The sequence below is a fragment of the Ziziphus jujuba genome, chromosome 3 (assembly GCF_031755915.1).
Source record: "Ziziphus jujuba cultivar Dongzao chromosome 3, ASM3175591v1".
NCBI lineage: Eukaryota > Viridiplantae > Streptophyta > Magnoliopsida > Rosales > Rhamnaceae > Ziziphus > Ziziphus jujuba.
Genome location: NC_083381.1, coordinates 19,858,735 through 19,882,575, shown reverse-complemented (window position 1 = coordinate 19,882,575; position 23,841 = coordinate 19,858,735). Strand labels below are relative to the sequence as shown.

Genomic DNA, 23,841 nt, shown 5'->3' with positions numbered 1-23,841 from the left:
AAAGAAGAAGCTAATATTATATCCAACAAATTCAAATGATAAATGCCTAATTTTCTTTTTCCCCTTTCCAGTTCTTATATTAATAGTCTTTTTGTTTCTTCAGGAATAGACAGTGGTAAAAAATAATAATAATGAAATAAAATAAGATTGTCTCATTGTCTAGATGGATGCAAAAATTATTAATAGGAAATCAGCATGTAGAATATACTAATATATAACTGAGTGGAAAGACTTGCTTAAGTGATCAAAACAGTGTTCTCTTTAATTAACATAATTTTTCAAATGGTAATATCTCTTAAACTAATTAATTAATATGGAATTGCTTAAATATTTATTGGTTCATTTTAAATATTATCTTGGATAGATTAGGATCCAACCCAGTTGAGAAGACATGCCATTCTCACTCTTCCATGTTAACAAAAGGGCATTCACCCAAAAAAAAAAAAAAAAAAAAAATGTTAACGAAAGGCGAAATTACATTTTAACCCCTCAGCTACGTTATCTTTTGAATTGTGCCCTCAAACCATATAACTCGTTGTATTGCTTATGTTTTGCATTGTGCCCTCAAACCATAAAACTCGTTGTATTGCCTCTTGAATTATTATTTACAAGTCATTTTAATCTAATCATACAATAATTTTTTTCTGATAAATTTAGTAAAATTAATCTTGCATATGCTCAAATTAAATAAGAAAGCTAGAATAAAATAATTTTTTAATAGAGTTTTATGAGTCATGCATGCATAGTTTCATTAAATTCATGTATCAAAATGCAAGATTGGATTTAACTGATAGAAAACTAATAATTTGGTGGATAGTGTGGTTTTTGTAATATAAGCATAGTTATAACTGGAGAGGGAGGATTTCAACATCAAATCACTGGTGTTAAGAATTGAATATTAAATCTGGATATGTTTGTGTACTTTCACTGATACAACCATTTCACCGATGCAACCATTAGGTCAAATTTATGAGTACACCATTAGCATAGTTGAAAGGAGGTAAAATGTAGTTATAGCTGGACAAAATTATCATTTTTTTCAAATGGATTTTTAAGGCTTTATGAAGGTTCAGATATTAATTGCCTACTGACTCAAGTTAAAATTTAATCCCTTCAATTTGTTTCACACCCCAACTTTATAGCGGTTCTTTTTATAAAATTGTAAATATTACTATATATTATTAACAAGGAGAGGGAGGTATAAAATAAATTGATAGAATCACACATTTTGTGTAAGAGGAAAGTGATGTAGCAGGCATATAAAGGTAAATCCAAAACCTAGATGTTGTACGAAACCCATACTAAGATGCATTATGCTTAGTGCTACAAATATTCTGATAATTAGAATATTAAAAGCAAATGCACTTAAAAATTTGCATCCTTTCTCAGAAAGGACAAAATTGGATCAAAATAAATTTTTTAAAACAAAGATGAATATTTAACACTCAAGTACATCTAAAAACCTTATTCCCCAAGAAGAAAAAAAATAAAAATAAAAAAGCACTTCTACAACCTCCTCTTAACACAAACCATGCATAGTTCTTAATTCCCTTCTTTACAATGATTTATCATAGTATATTAGTTCTTTTTCTCATATTCTAATGAGTTCCCTTCACATTTCTAATGAAAGAGAATAGGTTTTGGTGGGTGAAAGAGATGTCACTTAATGAATAAAAAAGTAAAAAATTTTAAAAAAATGGAAAAAAGAAAAGCATCTAATTTATTTATCATTATATTCGAAACAGAAAGATTTTATCCACATAAACCCAGTTAACTAGTGCCTTGTGGTAAATCCCAAGTTCCAGTGTTCCACCAATCTGCCTAGATTTTGTGCACCATTCTCTTTCTATGAAAACTGGCCAATTTCTATATAGAAGAGCTACAACACAAATGGCCAACTGGGGCAAATATTTGTTATCGTCCATGATAAATAAATACGATCTAATTACTACTTAGGTTCGATTCATTCAAGATAAATATCTTTATAAGTACCACACAAACTATATTTTTTTTAATAAAATGATTGTTAATTTAGAGCTTATTATATAAAAAAAAAAATTAAATAAAAAGGAAATCCTGGTAAGTAACAAAGTTGAACCACTTAACCAACGTAGTAGATTAAAACTATGTAAAACAAAAATTAATTAATTAATCGATTAATTAAAGTTTAGTCGATTACGAAACGACAAAACTTTCAATACGGACGGATGATATATCCATCATACTAGCTGTAAAGATAAAATCTGAAACCATTTTGGCTTACAACTATATCTACCATAGAAAATCTTGACCGTCGAAATAATTCTTCAATTAAGATCCTGAGATCATACTTTTAGCAATTTTTTATTGTTTTATCAAGAATATACAAATTAAGTGAGTAGGCTTTTGTTTCAGTTTGAGTGTGAACAGCAGGACTAAATAAACGCTGAAGGGAGATTAAATGTATCTCAAGATACAAATATATACAATGAGACCGACAGCCGATCTCTTTAATAATTTTACATTTAAAATTCCGTCATAGTTCCTTTATAACTTAAAAAGAAAAAAAAAAAAAAATCCTTTTCAAAGGCTACAATATGTATATATATATGATTTTTTTTTTTTTTGGTTAATCAAAAAATAGGTCTCCTGGTGATTGTCTTCGGTCCAAGCTTTAAAGAACTGTGGACCATTAGCAGTTGTAGCTTTTATAATCATGCAGGCGTCTACAAACTATCAAACCCAGCACAGCTCGGCTGTTCCTCTTGTCCTCTTCCACAGTGCTCAGCACGTGGAACTCACATCAAGACTCAAATGAGGTTTATCAGAAATCGAACCAGCAACTCCTGCATGGAGGTGTGATGGATTCATCGGCTTCCTGCAATCTGATCCACTAGAATTTTTCAATTAGAGAATCTTTGATTTTATTAAATTATTATTCTAAATAATAAATGTTAAGGATTTTTACATTTTATTTATCATGATTTTAATTAACAAATGCAAAAGATTTTTACATTCTATTTAGAATTTTAAATTTAAATTTCAAAATTAATTATAACTTTATTAGGATTAAGCTTTGACTGTATAAACATTTTTCATTTAAATAAGGATTTACTAATAAGAGATTTTGATAGAAAGAAAATTTCAGTAGTAAAACCGCCAAGTCGACTTGGTGTGAGTAATTTTAGATAATTTTTTTTGCTTACATACTCTTATTGTTTATCTTTCATATGCATGTGTCTTTAAACGTATGAAACCTCCACAATCGAAATAAAGAGAATTTTTATATATGTGTATATGTTTTGCAGAATAATTATATAAGTAAGTTGTGCTAATTTTATAAAATTAATATATAATGTTAAAAAGTCATACTGGAATAAAATGATCAATTTATCCTGATTAATTTTTGCTGTAATATGAGATTGTATATCTTAATATCTTCAGGAGTTTCATCTGTGTACACACACACACACACACACACACACACACACAACACACACACACACACACACACACACACACACACACACACACACATATATACAGTCCGTCTATGGTGCGGACGGTCCTCATGCAGACCACAATATTGGTGACAGTTTTTCATAGTATTGATGACGATTTTCTAAAAAACTGTCGTTAATACTATAAAAAACCGTCACTAATACTGCAGTCCTCATCCGGACCATACTCACCATAAAATTTCCGTATATATATATTTATTTATTTATTTATCTATATAAAAGGTGAAATTGCTGCTAACCAATGAGGGCTTAGCTTATTGTAGAGGCAGATCAAAAACAAATAATAGCAGCTTTGCAAAAGCGTTATGGATGATGTAACCAAATATGGTTGAAAGGAAGATATCAGATCATATGTATGTCATATACAATATAAAAAGATAATATGTATCAGGTAAAAGCAACTTATAGTCATGGAAGATTTTAATAATAATAATAAAAAAGCAGTCTTCAGTATATATGCACATAAAACTGATTTTAATAAAAATATGATTCAATAATTTTATTTTTAAGGAATTTTACTTTTTATTTTCCAACACAATATAAGTGTATACATACAATATATAAACAATGAGAGTGACAGTATTATTTCATACTCCTGTACATACGATAATCAAATATCTTATCTTTTAAGATTGACAAGATCCATTATAAAAACTCTTCTTTTAATTTAAAGCCTTAGATCTTTCAAAAGGAAAAAAAATAATAATAATAATTAGTCTTAGATCAATAAAAAGGGTATGGAAATATATACCTGAGTTGCAATAATGATTAGATTTTGATAGAGCTAAACTATGGTTAATAGTACTATTAATTGAGAAAAAGTAAGAAAAAATAATAATAAGGTGAAGGCATGCTTGAGGAAATTAAATTGAGAATCAAAGTAGGGCCAAGACTAAGCAACTTTCAAGCATTCCATATCAAAGATGAATCTTGATTAATTTTATTGCCTTTGGAACAATCTTATACGTTGATTCTACGGTATACTTAAGATTTCGTGATCATTCTATTTGCAGTATCATTTCTAATTTCATCAAAATAAACAAACATAAAGTTAATCAACCACAAATTAACGTTGGACCCCCCACCGTTAGTGAAACTCCAACTCAACCAAAATATCGGCCACCGAAAAAAAGAAAAAAATTGATTTTTTATTATTTTTTTAATCATGGTGAATATTGAATAGATTATGTTCAGTTAAAACCTAATCAAAGGTAGACAAGACACCTTCCCGAATTCCACACACTAGTAAAAATTTTGGTTTTCTAGAAAGAAAATATTACATATATACTCCTAAAATTTATGTTAATTATAATTCAATCTTTTAAATTTTAAAAAATTTTATTGGCACCCTATAAAAGGTGTGGGTATGACTTTAAATGATACAAAATTTAATAAGTATCAATGAAACAATAATAAAAAAAAGTATAACTTTTAAAAATATTGATAAAAATAAAATTACATTTAACTTAAAACATATGAGAGCAAAGATACTAACCCTTCTAGAAGCACAAATAAGTACATAAAATGCCACATAACATTCCCTTCCAATTAAGAAACAAACAAAAGGGCAAATGGAGTTTCAATAAAAAAAGTAAGGAAAATTGGTACTTGGGAAACCCCACATCATCCCCAAATTTTTATCCTAATCTGCTTTGAAAAGACAACCCTAGCTAAGAAGAAAAATACAAAAGATTAAAGAAAAGGTAATTATAGAATAAGGTACCAACATGAGATCCTCTTTTTATAGCTTTTCAAGCACCTTATGCTTAGCTGTTAAACAAAGCTTCAGCAGCTTAAATATTTTAAGGTTTCTCACTTTTCTTGATTATCCGTACTAAACACGGATTATTTGTGTCCTGGGTAAATAAAATAATTGTTTGGAAATCCGATTTGATACTATGACAATCAAAGTTGGATTTGTTTGAGAGTTTTGATACACGTCATTACCAATTTATTTGATAAAATTTAATTATATTAATTTTAAAAATATTTTTTTTAATTATAATCAATTAAATTATTATTTAATATATATATATATATATACACACCCCAAAACCAGAACAGGAGAAGATAAAAGCAGGGCAAATTAATGCTTCAAAATAATTTATTTTTATGTAATTGATTAAAGGTCAGCAAAAATAGACTGGTCAAGGCACTTAAATTATATAGTTAATTACTTTCAAATAAATTTCATTGTTACACAGATTAATGAAGGAGTACAGTTCAACATGAGCTTACAAAAGTTGTATTACATAAGCTTAAAGTTATTTTATATATGTTAAACTAAAAAAATTGCTTATATATTTTTATTCTTTTTCCAAGAAAAAATTGTTTATGCGACTTTTTGTTCTTTTATTCCCACCAATCTCTCCTCTATGAAATGAAAACAAGTAGCATCCCATTCTTTAATATCATGTAAAATAAAAATTCTTACATTTAAAATATGAACTTAAACAATATCGATCTTTTCACTAATGTATTGATGCAGTGAATATATAAGTTTTTTTTTTCAAAACTAGTATTTTGTAAAAGAAAAATAAAATTATAACATGCCAAAACTTTGTATAGATTATGTTATAATCTGCCAAGTTTTTCAAGTTAATAGAAAACCATCCTAAAATAATAAAAATAAAAAGAAAGTGTAAAAAGACAAGCAAATTAATTTAACACACTTAAAGTATGTATCTCATCTCATGATCATTAATTGATCATATTCAATAAAATTAGCATGGATAGCATGAAAAATCCATGCCTCTGGAGGTTACAAAGCACAATAATTTCCTAAAAATGTCCAGGTAAACAAACACGTGTCCCCTTCTGACATTGAAAACCATCAATGCCCTCAATATTTTAATACCTCCAACGCCCAAAATGGCATCTGACGAATTAATATTTAATTAAGATTTTATAGTGATTACATGAAATCAATCTCCTAAACAAGTAATCAAATCCAACAGATGGTAAAATTTCATTGGTCCAACTGTAATTTTCAAACTTAAAAAATTCCACCACCCAACTTTTAATTTTTTTATACTCAATTTCTTAGGTCATGCTTCAAAGGGCTATGCTTCTTTAGTGTCCAAATGCATTTAGCCCTAGTTAATACGTGGCACTAACCCATATGATTCTTATTTTCTCTTTTGTCCCCTAGGGAATCCCAAAATATAAAAACACATAGATTTAGATACTTGGTTACAACATGTCACCCAATGCCTTAACAGATTTTTACTTACCCAAAATACCCTTGTTTGATTCAATATTCTCTTCACTATCCTCATCTACTATGTACCACTTGATTCAAAAAAATCTTTGTATAAGATCACATATTAAGGGTCAAGATTCAAATATTGAAGACAGATTTACATGGGCTGTACAACACTCACTTAGACCGTTTAGACCATTCAATAGGAAAAAATAATGTGCAAAGTATATTTTGGTCACTTTACAATTGGTGATGGAAAATTTGAAAAGATAGCCCGTACCTTAAACAGTAGAAAAGATAGGGATGATTTGAAAATGACATAAAATTGACTGATAGGAAAAAGCAGAAGCTTTGTTGCAGACTATAAATATGCAACATACACTAACCCCAATTTGCCATAGAATTTGGAAGACCCTAACCTTAGTTAAGCTAAAGCATTACCAGGGAGAACAGGGAAAAAAAAAAAAAAACAAAAAAAAATCCTTTTGGCTTTTGCTATTTCCTTTGTGTGTTTGTCTTACATGTATTGGGGAGCGATGGCAAGCAATATGGGTTGGGGTATAATAGAAGAGGAAGGTTGGAGAAAAGGACCTTGGACTGCTGAGGAAGATAGATTGCTTATGGAGTATGTACGATTGCATGGTGAAGGAAGATGGAACTCTGTGGCTCGGCTTGCAGGTAATTAAACAAAAAAACACTCAAAAAGTACTCTATTTGACAAAAATAGGTTCTTTTGGCTACAATTTTCAATGGTTCCCAAAAGGGGTTTAGGAAGTAAGAGAAAGAGGCACAGGAATTTAGACCCTTTAGATTTAGAGATTTGCTCTTTGGCCAAGAATTTGGTCTAGGCAATAGGGGCAAAAGATGGTTTAGGGAATTGAATTCTAATTGCTCTTTCCCATAAGTAGCTAGTCTTATTTTAGTGATATAAGGGACGTTCTTTTGGCTGAAAAACTTTCTCTCTTTGTATCTATGCAGGATTGAAAAGGAATGGAAAAAGCTGTAGATTGAGGTGGGTGAATTACTTGAGGCCAGACCTAAAAAGAGGCCAAATAACTCCACATGAAGAAAACATAATTCTAGAGCTTCATGCTAGATGGGGAAACAGGTAAATAAAAACAAAGTTTTTTGTTTTTTAAGTTATTTTATTAACAAAGAAAGAAAAAAAAAATTCTAAAAGAAGTGTTAAAAAAAACAAAAAATTTCATTGTTCAGGTGGTCCACAATTGCTAGAAGCTTACCTGGGAGGACAGACAACGAGATTAAGAACTATTGGAGGACTCATTTTAAGAAGAAAGCAAAAGTCAGTTCGGATTCAAATGAAAAGGCCAAAACTCGCATTTTGAAGCGACAGCAATTCCATCTGCAGCAGCAGCAGCAGCAGCAACAACAGCAGCAATTGCAGCAGCAGCAGCAACAACAACAATTTCAGCAGCAGCAGCAGCAGCAACAATATTTTCAACTGAACCAAATGGACTTGAAAAGGATCATGGCTTTGCTTGATGAGAATATTGATCACAAAGCCCCTCCATCCAATAATCAGCCTCAGATGATTATAAAGCAAGATTTGGGGACTACCATATACCCTCACACAGGTGATCAGGATCAACAGGCTGGCTTCTTCTATTCCATGATCAATGGCAATAATGGTTCTTCTTCTTCTTCTTCTTCTGTGCCTGAGACTTCCAATGATGATATTCTTTGGGATGGTCTGTGGAACTTGGATGATGTCCATGGGGGTTTTAATGCAGCTGCTGCAACTTGCTGTGCAAATACTAGCAAAGCTAGCGTGCACAATTTAGTCATGCCCTTTTGCTGAGGTTTTTAATTTTGCTACTAATAATTTTGTTTAATTAGTTTAATTTTACTAGTTTAATGTGAAGGTTTAAAAAAAAAAAAAAAAATTGGCTCTTAAAGTCAAGAGGCCATGGAAATGAATTATGCAATTTGTGTAAGAAACTTAAATCTGGGTTGTGAAGAATGGTGCAATCCGAGCGTGCTATATATTTTCTGAACTTTAAATTCCTAATAAATCATCCAATTTTTGCATGTGGAATTGTAATGATCTATGATTAGTTCAGTTTTTGTTAATTTCATGGAAAATTTTAGAAGAAACATCCGTGAAATGACTTGGAGAATTGATGCTTTTCTTTTCTGAACAAGCGATTCTTTTCCTACATAATTAATTTCTTGCACTTTCCGAGAAAATTAAACATTATATATATATATATAACAATAATGGAACCAAGCAATTAATTAAACTGCGGGCTAAGGGGTGGAACCTGGCAGATTAAAATTAAGCCACTTGCATAGTACTTGTAGGGAAGCACATGATTAAGGAACACTTTTTCGGAAGATTGTATTTATAAAAACTAGTTTAAAGTTGTATTCTTTAGTTAATATCTTTGTCGTCATATTCTTTAAGCTTCTCTAAAGTAAGGGATAAATGACTGCTGTCTTAGTTTATATTAATTAATTTTATTTAAATCATTGATTCTGCATCAAGATAAAAACTAGCTAGATACTCATAGCTATATATAGATATTTTTATATACAAAGATTTTATCTTCTTTAAGTTCATTTATTCTATGTATATATGACATGACTTCACATGTTCATTACACTTACAAATAAAAAAATTAAAAATCCATTTTTTTTATTATTGTTACTCTAGAACAATGATCTCGTACCTCATGGAAAAGAAAACTTCATTACAGACATAAAAATTGATTTTTAAAAGTTACATTTGGCTTTCAAAATAATTTTGGTTGTTAAAATACATATTTGTAGGTGTTTGTCTGTTTGTTTGTTTTTTTTTTTCCCCCTTACCGAGCTCAATATTGCTTTACAGGGAATTTTTTTTTTTTTTAGAAACTGACTTTAAGATCCATATTTTCCCACCAAAAGCTTGATTAGTAAGGAAAATGATTTTTTTTTAAAAAAATAAAAGGGAAGGAGAGTTTTTGGGACCTTAATCTATGTTTTTTATTATTATTATTATTATTATTATTATTTATAATTTTGTGAGATACGTCAATCAGTAAAAATGTTCAAAAGAAATAGAATAATAATTGAGGGCCAAAATTTATTGGTCAATAAGGGGGTATTTTTACCAACTTCAAATTCGTTTAGAAAATCATTCCAGATTAATTATTGTAGCGTTTATTTAGAACTTAGTTACTATTATTTTTCCAAAATTAGTTTAAAAATAGATGCAAAAATGATATTTTAAAATATTATCAAATATCTTGCCAACAGAAAATATTCATATTCTTTTTTGTACATCCTCCATTATGTAGTTTAATTTGAATATTTTGTATGGTTCCCTTGCAAATTTCTTGTTTATTAAAAACATTTGAATTAGAGGAAGGCACTTATTTGTATTTAATTGGGTAGATTTTGATTAAAATATGTAGCTGATTGACTGCAAAAGTGAATGGAATTAACACCCAAAAATGATAAACTTCCACATATCTCTATTAAAAAACAAATTTGTATTATTCGTTTCCTTGTACCTTTTGCTGTACATTTGTACCTTAAAATTAGATTTTTATTTTTCTGTCGCTAAAAGACTTTATTATCCTCCCAAGTACAAAAGCCAAAAAATTTTCTCGGTAGCCAATCATTCTAGTAAAAGTCAAACACCCGTTCCATATGAATTGTCTTCTGACAGAGGAATTTCCCGCGAGATTCAAACTAATATCTGATGAACTTCCGCTTGCACAGAAAAACTTTTACCCTCCTAACCTCCCGTTATTACAGTTCTGCCACTGTGCTCGACCCGCCTCATCATCTTCTCCATTTGATTCAGCTCTCGATCGTCCACCAGTCTCTGAAACTCATCCGACAATCCCATGCCCGGGTTTTCACTCATGGGTTCGATCAAAACACTTTCTTTGCCACGAAACTCATCTCCGCGTACGCTATCTGTGGAAACCCAACTCATTCCCGACTCGTTTTTGACGCGGTTAAGCTCAAGAATGTGTATTTGTGGAACACAATGATCAGTGGGTATGCGAAAAATGAAGCGAAAAAAGAAGCTTTTGAATTGTTTAAGGAAATGTGCCATGGTAACGTGTTACCGGATGATTATACGCTAGCGACAGTAGCGAAAGTTTCCAGCGAGGTCGGGGACCTCGTTGCTGGAAAATTGATTCACGGGAAGTGTATTAGATTTGGGTTTGTTTGTGACACTGTTGTTTCCAATTCGATACTGTCAATGTATTGCAAATGTGCCAACTTTGATGAATGTAGGAAGCTGTTCGATGAAATGCCGTGGAGAAATGTGAGTTCGTGGAATGTGCTTATAACAGGATATGTGGATTGTAGGAATCATAAATTTGATAAGGAAGTGTGGGAAATCATTAAATGTATGCAGAGTGATGGATTGAAACCTGATGGGTTTACCATTTCAAGTGTTTGGCCTTTGTGTGGTGGCGATTTCGGGAATTTGAATCATGGGAGAGAGCTTCATTGCTATATTGTAAAGAATGAATTGAATTTGAATTTGCAACGGGATGTTCATCTGGGTTGTAGTTTAATTGATATGTACATGAAGAATAGTAGAGTTTCTGTTGGTAGAAGGGTATTTGACCAAATGAAATGTAGAAATATCTATACATGGACAGCAATAATCAATGGTTACGTACAGAATGGAGAATCAGATGAAGCCTTGGTTCTTTTCCGCAAGATGCAGGTTGAAGATGGAACTGAACCTGAAAGAGTAACACTTATTAGTGTCCTGCCTGCCTGTAACTCTCATGCTAGTTTAATGACTGGGAAACAAATTCATGGGTTTGCAGTTAGGAAGGTATTGTATCATGATGTTTCGTTGTGTAATGCCTTAATCAATATGTATTCTAAGTGTGGAAGCTTGGATCTTGCAAGGCGAGTGTTTGGCGATGGTTCTTTCATTAAGGATGCCATTTCTTGGAGTTCAATGATCTCTGGATATGGATTACATGGAAGGGGTGAGGAAGCTGTTTCCTTGTATGATAAGATGGTTCTGCTTGGTATTAAACCAGACATGCTGACAATTGTGGGGATTCTTTCTGCTTGTGGCAGATCGGGATTGGTAAATGAAGGCCTTAAAATTTTTAGCTCAGCAGTTGGTGAATATGAAATCGAACCTACAGTTGAGATCTGTGCTTGTGTGGTTGATATGTTAGGCCGATCAGGTCAGCTTGATCAAGCATTACATTTTATCAAGAGAATGCCAGTAGAACCTGGTCCGAGTGTATGGGGAGCTCTTGTTAGTGCTTCTGTAATGCATGGAAATTCTGAGATGCAAGACCTAGCTTATAGAGTACTTATTCAACTAGAACCTGAAAGCCCTTCGAATTTTATTTCACTGTCAAATTTGTATGCTTCTTCCAAGCAATGGGATGTTGTAGCTAAACTAAGAATGATGATGAAAGAAAGAGGTCTGAGGAAGGAACCTGGTTGCAGTTGGATTTGCATTAACAGCACCACTCATTGTTTCTATGTTGCGGATAAGGCCCATCCTTGTTCAAACTCAATCTATGAGATGCTTGACTGCCTCATATTGGCAATGAAAGTACCTAGCCATTCTCCTGATTCTGAAACTCCAATACAGACTACTTGGTGCTGAGGGATTGATTCTTTTGAGACAGGACAGCTGACAGACGGCATTTTTTCAGTATCGTGTTAAATCATCTGACCTTGTGAGAACATATTGGTACTACATGTAAAATTATATATATATATATATATATTTTTTTTTTTTTAAATTCTTTTCTGATGTATTTTGCTTTCCAAACAAATTGTAATATTGTTGTTAAAATAGAAACCAAAAATTAAATGTATTTTTGAAAGCAAGTTGGATCCAGCACAGTAATTATTGTCACATGCATGAGCTCCGCCGTTGGTAACGTATTAAAATGTAACTGAGCAAATGAAAAATAAGAATTTAGCTTGTGCTCTCTTACAACGTGGATGTATTCATAAGCCTCTCAAAATTGCTGTTAGATGCATTTTACAAAGAAAAGAAAATTATAGTACAACAAAATCACCTCCTTTATAAGAGGTTAAAACCATTTTACAGAGTAATATTCTCTTCTGTGTGAAATTTACATTATTGAGCCGCTGTTGAAAGATAAAGCCTGATCGAAGTTATCAATTTAATTGCATGAACAAAAGCAATGGCACTTGGAGTCCTTTCCTCCTTTGCTTCTTTGTCTTCTGACCCCTTTGTTTTACCACGTACTTAAAGATTGTTATCTTAAACAATTGAACATTTTTTCCCTTTGGTTTTTAAAGCCCAAAAGCAGTTCTTTTCTTTAGTATATGGCCAAATAAGTTCTTAGCTTCTTCATCCCTGTATCCCAGATTCTCTCTCACGCCTGTATACACATACCGAACCCAAAACCACTCTTCCTACCCTTCTATTTCTCCGAGTTCTTCTACTCATTCCTTTCTTCCTCTCCTTCTCAGCAATTCCTTGTGACATGGGTAAGTGATGTATCCATATTAGAGGCACTAAAGCAGCAATAAACTGCACAGTAATTCCCACAGGCAGGCGTGAGTAATCACCTGATATTATTCCAACTAGAGAAGCCAATCCAACACCCAAAATACCGCTTACTATTGATGATAAACACAAGATTGATGCTAAGAAGGAAGTTAAGGATCCTTCACAACCTGGAGGACATAAACTGGCAAATAACACTGAGAAAGGTAAGATCTTGAATTGTGCAACAATTTCTCCTAAACCGGAGAAACAAAGGGCAAACATCTCATTCGGGATCCCCAATTTGACATTAATCTGTTTTACTAAAACTAGGTCCAGAAGAAGGGAACCAGCATATAAAACCTGAACTGCACAAGCCAAACTCCTGATGGGAACTTTTCTCAGGTGACGGTTATAAAGTACAGTAGTGGAAAGTAGCATCAACTGCCCAATCACTCTAGACATGCCAATGACTGAAGGATCAAGATGTAGACATTGCGTTTGATAGCAAAAGACGGAAGCTGACAGACTTGGGACCATGGCAATAGAAGCTAGTATCCAAGTAAGAGGCCGGTATATGCTTTCCTCATGAATTGCCATCAGTAGATCAGATAACTTTTTTGTAGTACTTTCTGTGACTGAACTTTGCATGAGATCATTATCTGACAGTTCCAATAAACCAAGAGATTCCTCGCTTGTTCTTAAAGAATTTGCAAGCTGAATGGAAAGCAAAACTGCAAAACAGAGAAACATTGTTCTAGGTGGTGTTTTCATTAAGAAATATCCACCTATTAAGTTGCCAAGGATTCCACCAGCAGCTGAAGCCATCAATGCATAGGACTGGAGGCCATTTATATTGTGCTTTTGACCATACTCTGCAACAAGAGCATCCTTTGCTACTTCTGTAATTGATGCTCCAAAATTACTTAGAAGAACACATGCCATAAGGGGTGGAAGGGATTGACCAGCAACAGGGATCAGTGCCAATGACCCCCAAGACAGGATCTGCAGAATAACTGAGAAGTTTGGACTCCATCAGGACCTATCATTAGGCTGCCCAAGTAATCAGCTATAAAAGTTATCGCGTTTACATAGTTACAAGTTATCCAACAGGACGAATCCTTAAATCTCTTCTTACAAGGACTATTTCTTTTCAATCGAATTTTCATAATTCATGACAGAAAAGAAAGAGTCTAAACGTACATAGAAAATATAGCATGCATACAAATGCCACAGATTTTCCTTTCTTATGAAAAAGTATCATTTCTATTGCCTTTCCCGAATCTACTATGGTCAATCTTTTTGTCATTGACTAATATATTGGCAAAAGACATGTTGCCAAAACCATTTGCTGATCGTTTTTGGTTCCATTCAACCCTTTTTATTTCTTTAACAAACTTAAAAACTAATAAATTAAATCACTAAAATTCATAGGGATTCAAGATATGCAGTAACTTCACTTTCAATCATTTATTAAAGAACTCGTGAACATGGAAAAAAAGACAACCAGCATCACAAGTATCGTAAGAAAAAGAAAAAAAATCTAGAAAAAGAGAGAGAGAGAAAAAGAAAGAGGGCAAGGAAGCAAAATCAAGGAAAGAATAAAAGAACAAAACCATCAAGCAAGCTATTCTAACATGGGACATAACTTAACGCATGTATAACATAATTTTAAAAGAGGATAAAAAATTGTTAAGTCAACAAAATATTATATTACTAAACTTTGGGCAAAGGGTTGGGAAAAGAACTTGATGGAAAACAGAGAAGGTGAATACATTGCAATTTTGGGTACTTCAGATCTAAATATGATCGACATCATTGAAGAAAAAGTTAACAGAGAGTATTAAACTGAAAATAACATAATATCAAGGATATAAGGAAATGGAAAAGTAAACTAACCTCCAATGGAAATATAAGGAATTCTATGAGCACCACAAATATAAAGAGTATCTGATAAAATTCCATATAAAGGCTTGGCCACCATGGGAAGGTTGCCAGAATTCTGCACAATCTGCAAGGTTGATGGATGCATGTTAAGACTGTGAGCCATGTGGAAGTTCAAAGCCAGCCATGGAAAGCACCTAAAACCCTGTACCCAATACCCCAGTCCACACAAAGCCAACATCTCTTGGCTACCCACATGGGGAAAACCTCTTCTCTCTTCACATAACCTGCTTTTTTGGCTCTTCCTGTAAAAGACTTGAGCTTGGGCCAACAAGGTTGCATTTTTCAAATCGGTTCTGGGTTTTTCTGGTTTGTCAATGGTGTTTGAATCTCGGTTGTGAAAACAGAAGATGGGTTTGAAGTGAAGAGAGGGAGATTTCTTCAATGAAGGTTTTAAGATTTTCGGGGTAATTGGTATCCATGGATTTTGACAAGAAATTGATGGGTAAATCATGATAAGAAAATGCAAGAAACAAAAAGGAAAATTTAAAAAAAAAAAAATGAAAAAAATGAGGTCTTTATGTTGCAGTATTGACTAGCACATTCAGAAGGAAGAGGAAGAGAAAGATGAGATAAGAGAGCAAAGTATATAATAAAACCCCACTTAGTGAATTGCTCAAAGAAGAAGAAAGAACAAGATACTGAAGAGAGTGTGATAAAAGAGAAGAGATCTAGAAGAATGTAAGGGTGGGTTTTGTAATTTCGACATTGCAAAGCAGCAGAGAGAGAGAGAGAGAGAGTTCTGATGAGAAGGATGAAGAGGGTTCCAGCTGATGAATTACTTTGATTTCTGATATTGGGTTTAGTTTGTCCACTTTGATGTATTAGTTTTCGCTTTTGTTTGTTGGGGGATTTGGTAAGGGCCCAGAAATGTGCACTCGCTTTAACGCGCTCCTAGGTTCGAGAATACTGGGACAATACATTAGGATTGTGGGCCCCAGGTGGGGTCCTCACTCAGTCAGGTGGGGATTTTCTGAACGTCAAATTTGTGATCCAATCAGCGGATCTGACGGTGACTGCACGACAATGTTCGGCTCCATATTTTAATTTTGCCGTTTTGGGTATTTTTTTCGTACAAAACGTGAGGTGTTGTGCACGCGCTTGCTCGCTTGCTTTTTCATAACGACGTACGATGCTGGTCGACCGAACCGCCCACATCCAGAATCTAAGCGCGTGGGAATTCCTCTTCTGCTGTCCGTCTATTTTGTTTATTCATTTATCTAATTTTTCGCTTCTAAAGTTCTCTAATGCCTCTTCATATCATCATAGAATTTTTGTTCTCTAGTTGAATGCTAATCTGAATCTAATCATAAACATACTTTTTTTTTTAATTATTATTTCATTTTCTTATAATCATATATAAACATTTGTATTATGACATTGCACTATGGATTACCCAAAAAATAATAAAGTATAATAAGACTCAAATCATATCTTTAAATCTGCAAATGTAATTATTTGACTAATTTACTTCTATTAAGCTACCACGTGAAGTTGAAATGATTAGAATTCAAAAGAAAGGTTATTCATTAATCTAGCATTCTAGTAATTATTAGGGGGAGACTCATAGAATTCTTGTTCTCTAGTTGAATGCTAATTTGAATCTAATTATAAACATACCTTTTTTTTTAATTATTATTTCATTTTCTTATAATCATGTATAAACATTGGTATTATGACATTGCACTATAGGATTACCAAAAAATAATAAAGTATAATAAAACTTGAATCATATCTTCAAATCTGCAAATGTAGATATTTGATTAATTTAGTGCTGCTAAACTACCACGTGAAGGTGAAATGATTTGAATTCAAAAGAAAGGCTATTCATTGATCTAGCATTCTAGTAATTAAAAGCAGAAGACAAAGGGTATTTTGATTAGAAGAACCAAGATATTAATCTTGATGAACGTGGTGTTGAAATTTAATATAACTTAATCATGTTGGATATGGGAGTCTAAATATTGGCTTTTAATTGCAGTAAGAACTCTATTTTACTAGATTTAGTGTCTTTTTATTTTTGCGGGGCTTTTTTTGAACAAAATAAAATTTTATTAAGAAATGATAATAAAAGAACAATCAGATTGAATAAGCGGTTGGAGCTAAATTGGATCTTCCTCCATCCAAATTTCAGTATCATTATTATTATTATTGTTTTTTTTGGAAAAAAAAATGGCATATCTAGCTAAACTATGAGTTACCTTATTTGTCTCTCTACTAGAAAAAACACAAACAAAATTAATAAAGCTCGTTAATTTCTTTCTAATATCATCTACCAAAAAACAATATAACCATGATTCTCATTCATTAGTTAACAATGAAGATGGTTTAGAGTGAAACAATATGACCATGACCAGGTTTGAACAAATTAGAGGGATATGAAATCCACATCATGGTTCTTTCAATTTCATTGGACTACTAAAGCCACATGCAAAGTTCTGATCAGAATAAAATACTTGCAATTTTAATTATAGGTCTCTTCACCGGATAGAGTTATGTTATATGCAAAATATTCTATCAAACAGAGTTATAGGACGCACATACTGTATGATTTATATTTAAATTCATATTGATCACATATACATTAGATTCTATATAAATATAGTCTTCTATGAGAATGCCTTGAATATCTCATTCCCAAATATGTCGTTCCTTATTCTTCTTTCTCTATTTTGTTTTTTGGGTAGTATTCTGCTCTCGAGTAATAGTGATCTCATATAGAACTAGGGAGATTAATTATATTTGTGATATATATATATATATGTATTTGTTTCTTTCTTGTTACAATCAGATTTTAATTATTTTCTTTTCCTTTTTAGTCTTTTAGCTATAGAACTTTATTTACCACTTAGCCGCAACACCTATTTTTCATGTTTGCTTGCTAGTTTTTCTTTTTCGATCCCTCTATATTTGTTTAATGAGTATTTTTGTTGTTCGCACTAAGAAATCAAAATACACACAAAGCCGATTTATAACATTTTTCAGATTGCAGGCAGCTAGCTAGCAAGCTAATATATGCATGTAATTATATATATATATATATATATATATCTACCAAGGTCTTAATCATTGGTTTTAATTTTAGGTTTAGCTTTCTATGGTTAACACGATTCAAAAAAAAAAAAATCTTCTTTTTTTTTTCAATGACATGGAATATTATTGGATAGATCATTTATGAAGAAAGCTGAAGAGCATTATAAATAACATAGTCGAGGGCTCATGTAACATCCCACATCGGTTGGAGAGGGGCACGAAGCGATCTTTATAAGGTTGTAGATACCTCTCCCTTCAAGACGCGTTTTGACAAAACCTTGAGGCCAGGGGAGAGAGGAAATAAACCCTGGACCAAAGAGGACAATATCTTAATGCGGGTGGACTGGGCCGTTACAGCTCATCTCATGCGTTGCAGTAAATTTTGAAAACTCCTAAAGATAGAAGAAATAAACAAAAGAATGGGAAGACAAATTCACAAAAATTACAAGTTTCCAATACTTACAGCAACACATCAGCCTTCAATTGTCATTTTTGTGTTAGCTAATTCTTCTTTTATATAGATGACCTTTCCATTTACATTTTATACATCTTTGAAGAACTCATTAGAAATTAATGATGAATTTTTTGAATTGCTTTTATTAAAAAAAAAAAAGAAGATACTATTGAAAAATGTGTTTAATATACATAGCCACTTTATGGTAATAGAGTATTGGTGACGGAAAAGTATTATATTCAAAACTTCTTGCTCCAAATTGAATTTAAAATTATGTTGAATGGCTTTTTGATATGATTGTGTTGAAAGGTTATTCGAGTTGTTTCCGAATTTGTAATTGTGTTTAATGGTTGTTTGAGTTGTAATTTGCCTCTTTGAGCCTTTTTGTACAAAACGTTGTTGTTTTATAACATCGACGATGGTCAACTAGACCGCCCAGTTAGAGGGCAAGCACACGGGGATTCCTTTCCTCTCCTTCTGTTTGCTTTTCTTAATATTTTATTTTTTATTTATTTTACCACAAATTCCTCTTTTCTTATTCTCTGCTTGTATGCGAGGATTTAAATTGATTTTTTTTTTAATGCAACCGTAAGTATATTAAATGATGTAAAATTACAAATTATTTATAAAATCCAACATTTAATGCTGGATATATAACTGAAAATGATAGAGGATATTGCATGCCCATTAAAAAATATATTTTCAAAAATATTCGACATGATTAAAAACACACACATATGTAATTTTATAATATGTCATAAATTATAACTAGAGATAAAACAAGGAGAAAAACTAAAGGGGAAAGATTGATCGACTTCAAGAGAAAATTGTAAAGCTGCATATATTAATCTATCTAGTATTCTGGTCATTTAGATAAGAGATTGGAGGAAAAAATATATTAATCCGATGATTATGTGGTGATATATATATATATATATATATATCAAAGAATTAGGTGTTTGATAATTTATATAACTTAGTAATGGTGGATATAGGAGTCTAAAGATTGGCTTAATTAAAAAGGGAGTTGTTTAAAAAAATAAATAATAATAATAGAAAAATAAATAAAAGAATGACAATTGGAACAAGTTAGAGGGCTTGATGGAAATCAAACTTTACTAAATTTTCAACTTTTAAATTATGATTTTATTTTATAATGAAAAAAAAATGATGATCCTAAATAACATAATTGGAAATTTTCTTAAAAATCAAAGAACGGAAACACTTATTAAAAAAATTAAACTAAAAAAAAGATAGCTATACATATATATATTAGTTTTATGCAATTTTCAAATTTATAAGTCTTATTCAAGAAATGGCAGGGTCTTTTTGGCAACGACAACAAAACACTCTGAAACACTCTGCAAAAAATTTAGAAGAATCTGAAATCTTCTTTGACGACGAGATGGCTGCTTCAAAATCATCTCGTCGTCCCCAACACCAAGCATCTATGCACAGAATTTGAATTTCAAGAAGATATGCGCCAATCTTGTTCTCCTCCTCCATCTCCGTTTCTTTACCACCAATCACCATCCCCTCCATCTCTGTCATTTCCTCATCCAAATCTTCTATGTGTCCTCGAAACCAAGTTTGATTCTGCAGTGCGAAAGGTTGTCATCATTTTCAAGTTATCACCATCAAATCGTCATTTCCTTAAAATCGCTTCTACCATTGGACATTCGTCGCCTTTAGGTTTAGGTTTAGGTCTAGGATTTAGGGGTGAGGGTTGTTTGTATTTTTTAGCTTTAGGACCAGTTCTTGATATTGTTGCCTAGCAATAAGAAGAACCACATAAAGCCACAAGCAGAGAGAATTTGTTGGAAAAATATGTTAGAAAACTTTCCATCAATCTGTTGTCTCCTACATATTCAGGCGTATCATTTCAAACTTGCGACAGTTCATCAAACTTGCGACAGTTTAAAGAAAAAATGTGTGCCAAGGTTGAAAAAAATATGTGCCAGGGCATACCACTTCAAACTTCCAGACATGCCACTTTAAATTTGTAATTTGAGCAAACTACTTAGACAATTATATTAATTAACTTGTAATTTGAGCAAATTACTTAGGCAATTATATTAATTATTGGAAAACAAAATAATCATAAAGTTCAATGCCTTAATGATTAAAGGACATCAAAAAATTTTTTTAAAAAAAATTCAATTAATAACAACTAAGAACAATGGACTAAAGAAAGTAGACTCTAAAAAATAAAATAAAAAAACTAAATATTATAGAGTCTTGTAATTGTATGTAGAGAGATGTTTAATAAATAGACAAGGAGTTTCTCCATATGCTTATTGTATTTTGGATATGGAACTTTTCACTTTGTATTTTTTTAATAAATCCTATTTATAGTTGTGACTATTCAAAACTTTTCACTTCTAACATATGGAACAATCCATTCTTCTTCAATATATAACTATTTTTTTTCCAATAATTAAAATAATATTTAAATAATTAAATATCAAATTAATAAAAAATTTAATTATTTAAAAATTCAAACTAAATAATGGTAGAATCTTTTGGTAAAACTTTTTTTTTTTTTAATTACTTTGTGATTGAGCAATTTTTCCATGTATCTGTACTATTCTTCATGGTATTCTTTATGTTAGCCTTTGATTTATGTAAATAAGGGGAAAAGAATATTTCTTTCTTTTAAATTAATTGCTAAATTTGATTGCTTTTTTTTTTTTTTTTTTTTTGTTAAACTTGATTTATTTTCGGCTAAAATGTTTTGTTTAATGTAAACAAAGGGAAAAACAATATTCTTTCTTTTATTAATTGATAAATTTGATTGCTTTTCTTTTCTAATATGTTTTGATTGATGTAAATAAAGGGAAAACGATATTCTTTTTTTTTAGCATTAACTTAATTGCTAAATTTGATTGCTTCTTTTTTTTTTTTTTCTTTTTTTCTTTTTTTTTTTTCTGTTAAACTTGATTGGTTTTCGGCTAAAATGTTTAGATTAATGTTAATAAAGGGAAAACAATATTCTTTTAGCATTGAATTAATTAATTGCAGTTTGACATTTATACAACAGGGGTCATCCTGGTGATCTTGGAGGTGTTTCAGTGCTGACCCTCAAGGCTCTACTGCCTCTTCTTCTTCTTCTTCTTCTTCTTCTCAGGACCTCTTCAACTCTGAATACCTGCCCAGTTCTCACAAGTAATCTCTCTCTCTCTCTCTCTCTCTCTCTCTCTCTCTCAAGCATTTTTCCATGTGTGGTTCCATGTATTTCTCCATTTCGTTAGAAATTTGGGTCCCAATTTTGATTTCTTTTGCCCTAATTCCCTGTTCTTGTGATTAGTAAGAGACTGACATTGATTTCTAAAACCAAAATTTAGACACTCAAAAGGAAAGAAAATCCCTTTTTTAGCGCTGTTTTCTCTCTGTTACATAACACAAAGCAAGCTGGTGTCTGATGATGAAAGAACAGCTGAATAATAGTGGTGAAACTGATTATCGAAATCTGTTAACTTTTCTTATTCATATGCCATTCTAGTGTTACGCCTGCATGACTGAGCTTCAACCAAGTGTGCACCTACACAGCACTCTTGTTATGTAGGTCTTTTGGCATACCTTTCCTTATTTTTCTTTTTGCCATTGTTTTCGAATTTTAATAAGTTCTCCAATTGAACTTATTGATTATTATTATTATTATTACTTTGGGAAAATTGACTTATGGTTTGTTTGTAATACATTGAGAATTGCATAAATTTTAAAACTAGGATGATGCTATTGGTTCAGCCATGTATATTGTAATACACATGCTGCCAAATAGTTGAATTAGTTTTCCTGAAAATACCTGTGTCCATATTTTAGGAAAGCTTTCAGTGTTGGGTATTCGCTAGAGAGTGTGAAACTGTCATCTAATTTGAACCATCCGGACATTATACGCATAATAAGTTGGGTCCTTTCTCTTGATGCAGCTGGTTTTGGAGATCATTTGTTTGTTCTAGCATATGGTTTTATGTCAATTACCCTTAAATCATGTTGTACTTCTGGATGGTTTTCATGTCTTGAATGCTTCTCTCCTAGCATACTATTCCGTGTCAACCGCTGATCAGTTTCTTTATGCGTGTCATATTACCTATTTACAATGCAGTTACCACCCAAATTCTATTGTATGCTCCCAAGTGAAGGCATCATCCAGTATCATCCAGAGGGCAACTGATATCTAGACTTTCTTTCTGCTTATTTTTCTGTTAATCAGGTAAAAAAGAGTGAATAAATTTTGGTGTTCCATATGAACTTTGTAATTTAATTGATTTATCAACATTGCCTTATAGTCTTGTACTTTCTATTTAAATCACATAGCATGAATGTTCTTGCTTGAAGTCATTTCAACAGTTCATTTATATCAATTTTGTTGTTAGGACTATAGCCTTGCCACTGTTTGCTTGAAGTCGGACTTCTTGATGGAAAGTTTGAAAGTGGGTGTCTTGTTACTGTCCTCGAACAAAAAAGACAATGCCTCTGCTACAGTGTTCATCATTCCTGCCCAAAAAAAGAAATCTAAGATTAAAATTTAAAAGGGAGAGATCCATATGGTCCAAAGCCTAACCAAACCTTCTGTAGTTTTAGTAGAATGATTGGTGAGCATTGGAGCTAGCTAAAAGATTTCTGACAAAGTGGTAAGATCATGTCTGTGAATTTTAATTAATTTATTGATTTCTTCTTTCTCGATCTCAAAAGGCAGGCACTAACCTGTGCGAGGTGTATGTGAAGCTGTGAAACTGTGCCACACAAAGGTGGACATGATAAACCTTATAAACATGACATTTATTTAATTATCTTACCACTTTTGGACTCGATCTCAAAATGCAATCCAACTAGAAAAATGGAAAGTGTAAAAAGAAGCACCTCCATATAAATATATATATATATATATATAATATTTAATTATAGATTAGACCAGGCCCAGATTATTTATGGCCTTTTTACTTTTCAAAAATCTTTTTTTTTGGTTTTTTGGTGTAAACCATTATCGTATAAAATATCTTTATCATAAGATTCTCACGGTGTTTTCACCATATTAAAATATTAAAATAATATAAGAAACTTTTTAAATTACTTTAGGAAACTAAATAATATTTTAAAATTTATATTATCTACTTGCAGTTAACTACAACACTTAAAACAGACTAAGGCGTGTATGATAAACTATTTATTTTATGAGATTGTTGCACTGACTTTTTCCATTAGCATGAACTGAAGTTCTTTATTGATATGCCTAGCT

General features: G+C 31.8%; 3 protein-coding genes and 1 long non-coding RNA gene across 6 annotated transcripts; 3 read left to right on the top strand and 1 right to left on the bottom strand.

Annotated features, from left to right (window-relative positions):
• Window positions 1-7,092: 7,092 nt before the first annotated feature.
• LOC107422734 (transcription factor MYB92) lies at window positions 7,093-8,751 on the top strand. Its single transcript, XM_016032235.4, has 3 exons — window positions 7,093-7,380; window positions 7,681-7,810; window positions 7,918-8,751. Exons 1-3 carry the CDS (start codon window positions 7,224-7,226, stop codon window positions 8,519-8,521), a joined length of 891 nt encoding a protein of 296 aa, XP_015887721.1. The 5' UTR covers window positions 7,093-7,223; the 3' UTR covers window positions 8,522-8,751.
• Window positions 8,752-10,300: 1,549 nt separating this feature from the next.
• On the top strand, window positions 10,301-12,441 carry LOC107422731 (pentatricopeptide repeat-containing protein At1g28690, mitochondrial). The gene has a single exon (XM_016032232.4). The coding sequence runs from the start codon at window positions 10,409-10,411 to the stop codon at window positions 12,311-12,313; it is 1,905 nt and encodes a 634-aa protein (XP_015887718.3). The 5' UTR covers window positions 10,301-10,408; the 3' UTR covers window positions 12,314-12,441.
• A 176-nt stretch (window positions 12,442-12,617) lies between these two features.
• On the bottom strand, window positions 12,618-15,922 carry LOC107422732 (probable folate-biopterin transporter 8, chloroplastic). 3 transcript variants are annotated; one of them, XM_016032233.4, is made up of 2 exons: window positions 15,071-15,922; window positions 12,618-14,187 (listed from the first exon to the last, which is right to left on the bottom strand). In XM_016032233.4, the coding sequence occupies exons 1-2, from the start codon at window positions 15,567-15,569 to the stop codon at window positions 13,034-13,036; spliced, it is 1,653 nt and encodes a 550-aa protein (XP_015887719.1). In that variant the 5' UTR covers window positions 15,570-15,922; the 3' UTR covers window positions 12,618-13,033. The 3 variants fall into 3 exon arrangements, with proteins under 3 accessions (XP_015887719.1, XP_024931251.1, XP_048333239.1); XM_025075483.3 differs by having other exon boundaries at window positions 12,618-14,224; window positions 15,071-15,211; XM_048477282.2 differs by having other exon boundaries at window positions 12,618-14,213; window positions 15,071-15,210.
• Window positions 15,923-21,597: 5,675 nt separating this feature from the next.
• On the top strand, window positions 21,598-23,409 carry LOC107422735 (uncharacterized). The gene is made up of 3 exons (XR_009638460.1): window positions 21,598-21,767; window positions 22,708-22,815; window positions 22,979-23,409. It is a non-coding gene; the product is annotated as an uncharacterized LOC107422735 (long non-coding RNA).
• The last annotated feature ends 432 nt before the right edge of the window (window positions 23,410-23,841 follow it).

What these genes read in the sequence shown, in the direction of transcription:
- LOC107422734 (XM_016032235.4), top strand. Translation starts at nt 7,224, where the DNA reads ATGTATTGGGGAGCGATGGCAAGCAATATGGGTTGGGGTATAATAGAA. An exon ending in CTCTGTGGCTCGGCTTGCAG is followed by an intron (nt 7,381 to 7,680) that starts GTAATTAAACAA and finishes GTATCTATGCAG; the next exon opens with GATTGAAAAGGAATGGAAAA. An exon ending in CATGCTAGATGGGGAAACAG is followed by an intron (nt 7,811 to 7,917) that starts GTAAATAAAAAC and finishes TTCATTGTTCAG; the next exon opens with GTGGTCCACAATTGCTAGAA.
- LOC107422731 (XM_016032232.4), top strand. Translation starts at nt 10,409, where the DNA reads ATGAACTTCCGCTTGCACAGAAAAACTTTTACCCTCCTAACCTCCCGT.
- LOC107422732 (XM_016032233.4), bottom strand. Translation starts at nt 15,569, where the DNA reads ATGATTTACCCATCAATTTCTTGTCAAAATCCATGGATACCAATTACC. An exon ending in TCCTTATATTTCCATTGGAG is followed by an intron (nt 14,188 to 15,070) that starts GTTAGTTTACTT and finishes CAAACTTCTCAG; the next exon opens with TTATTCTGCAGATCCTGTCT.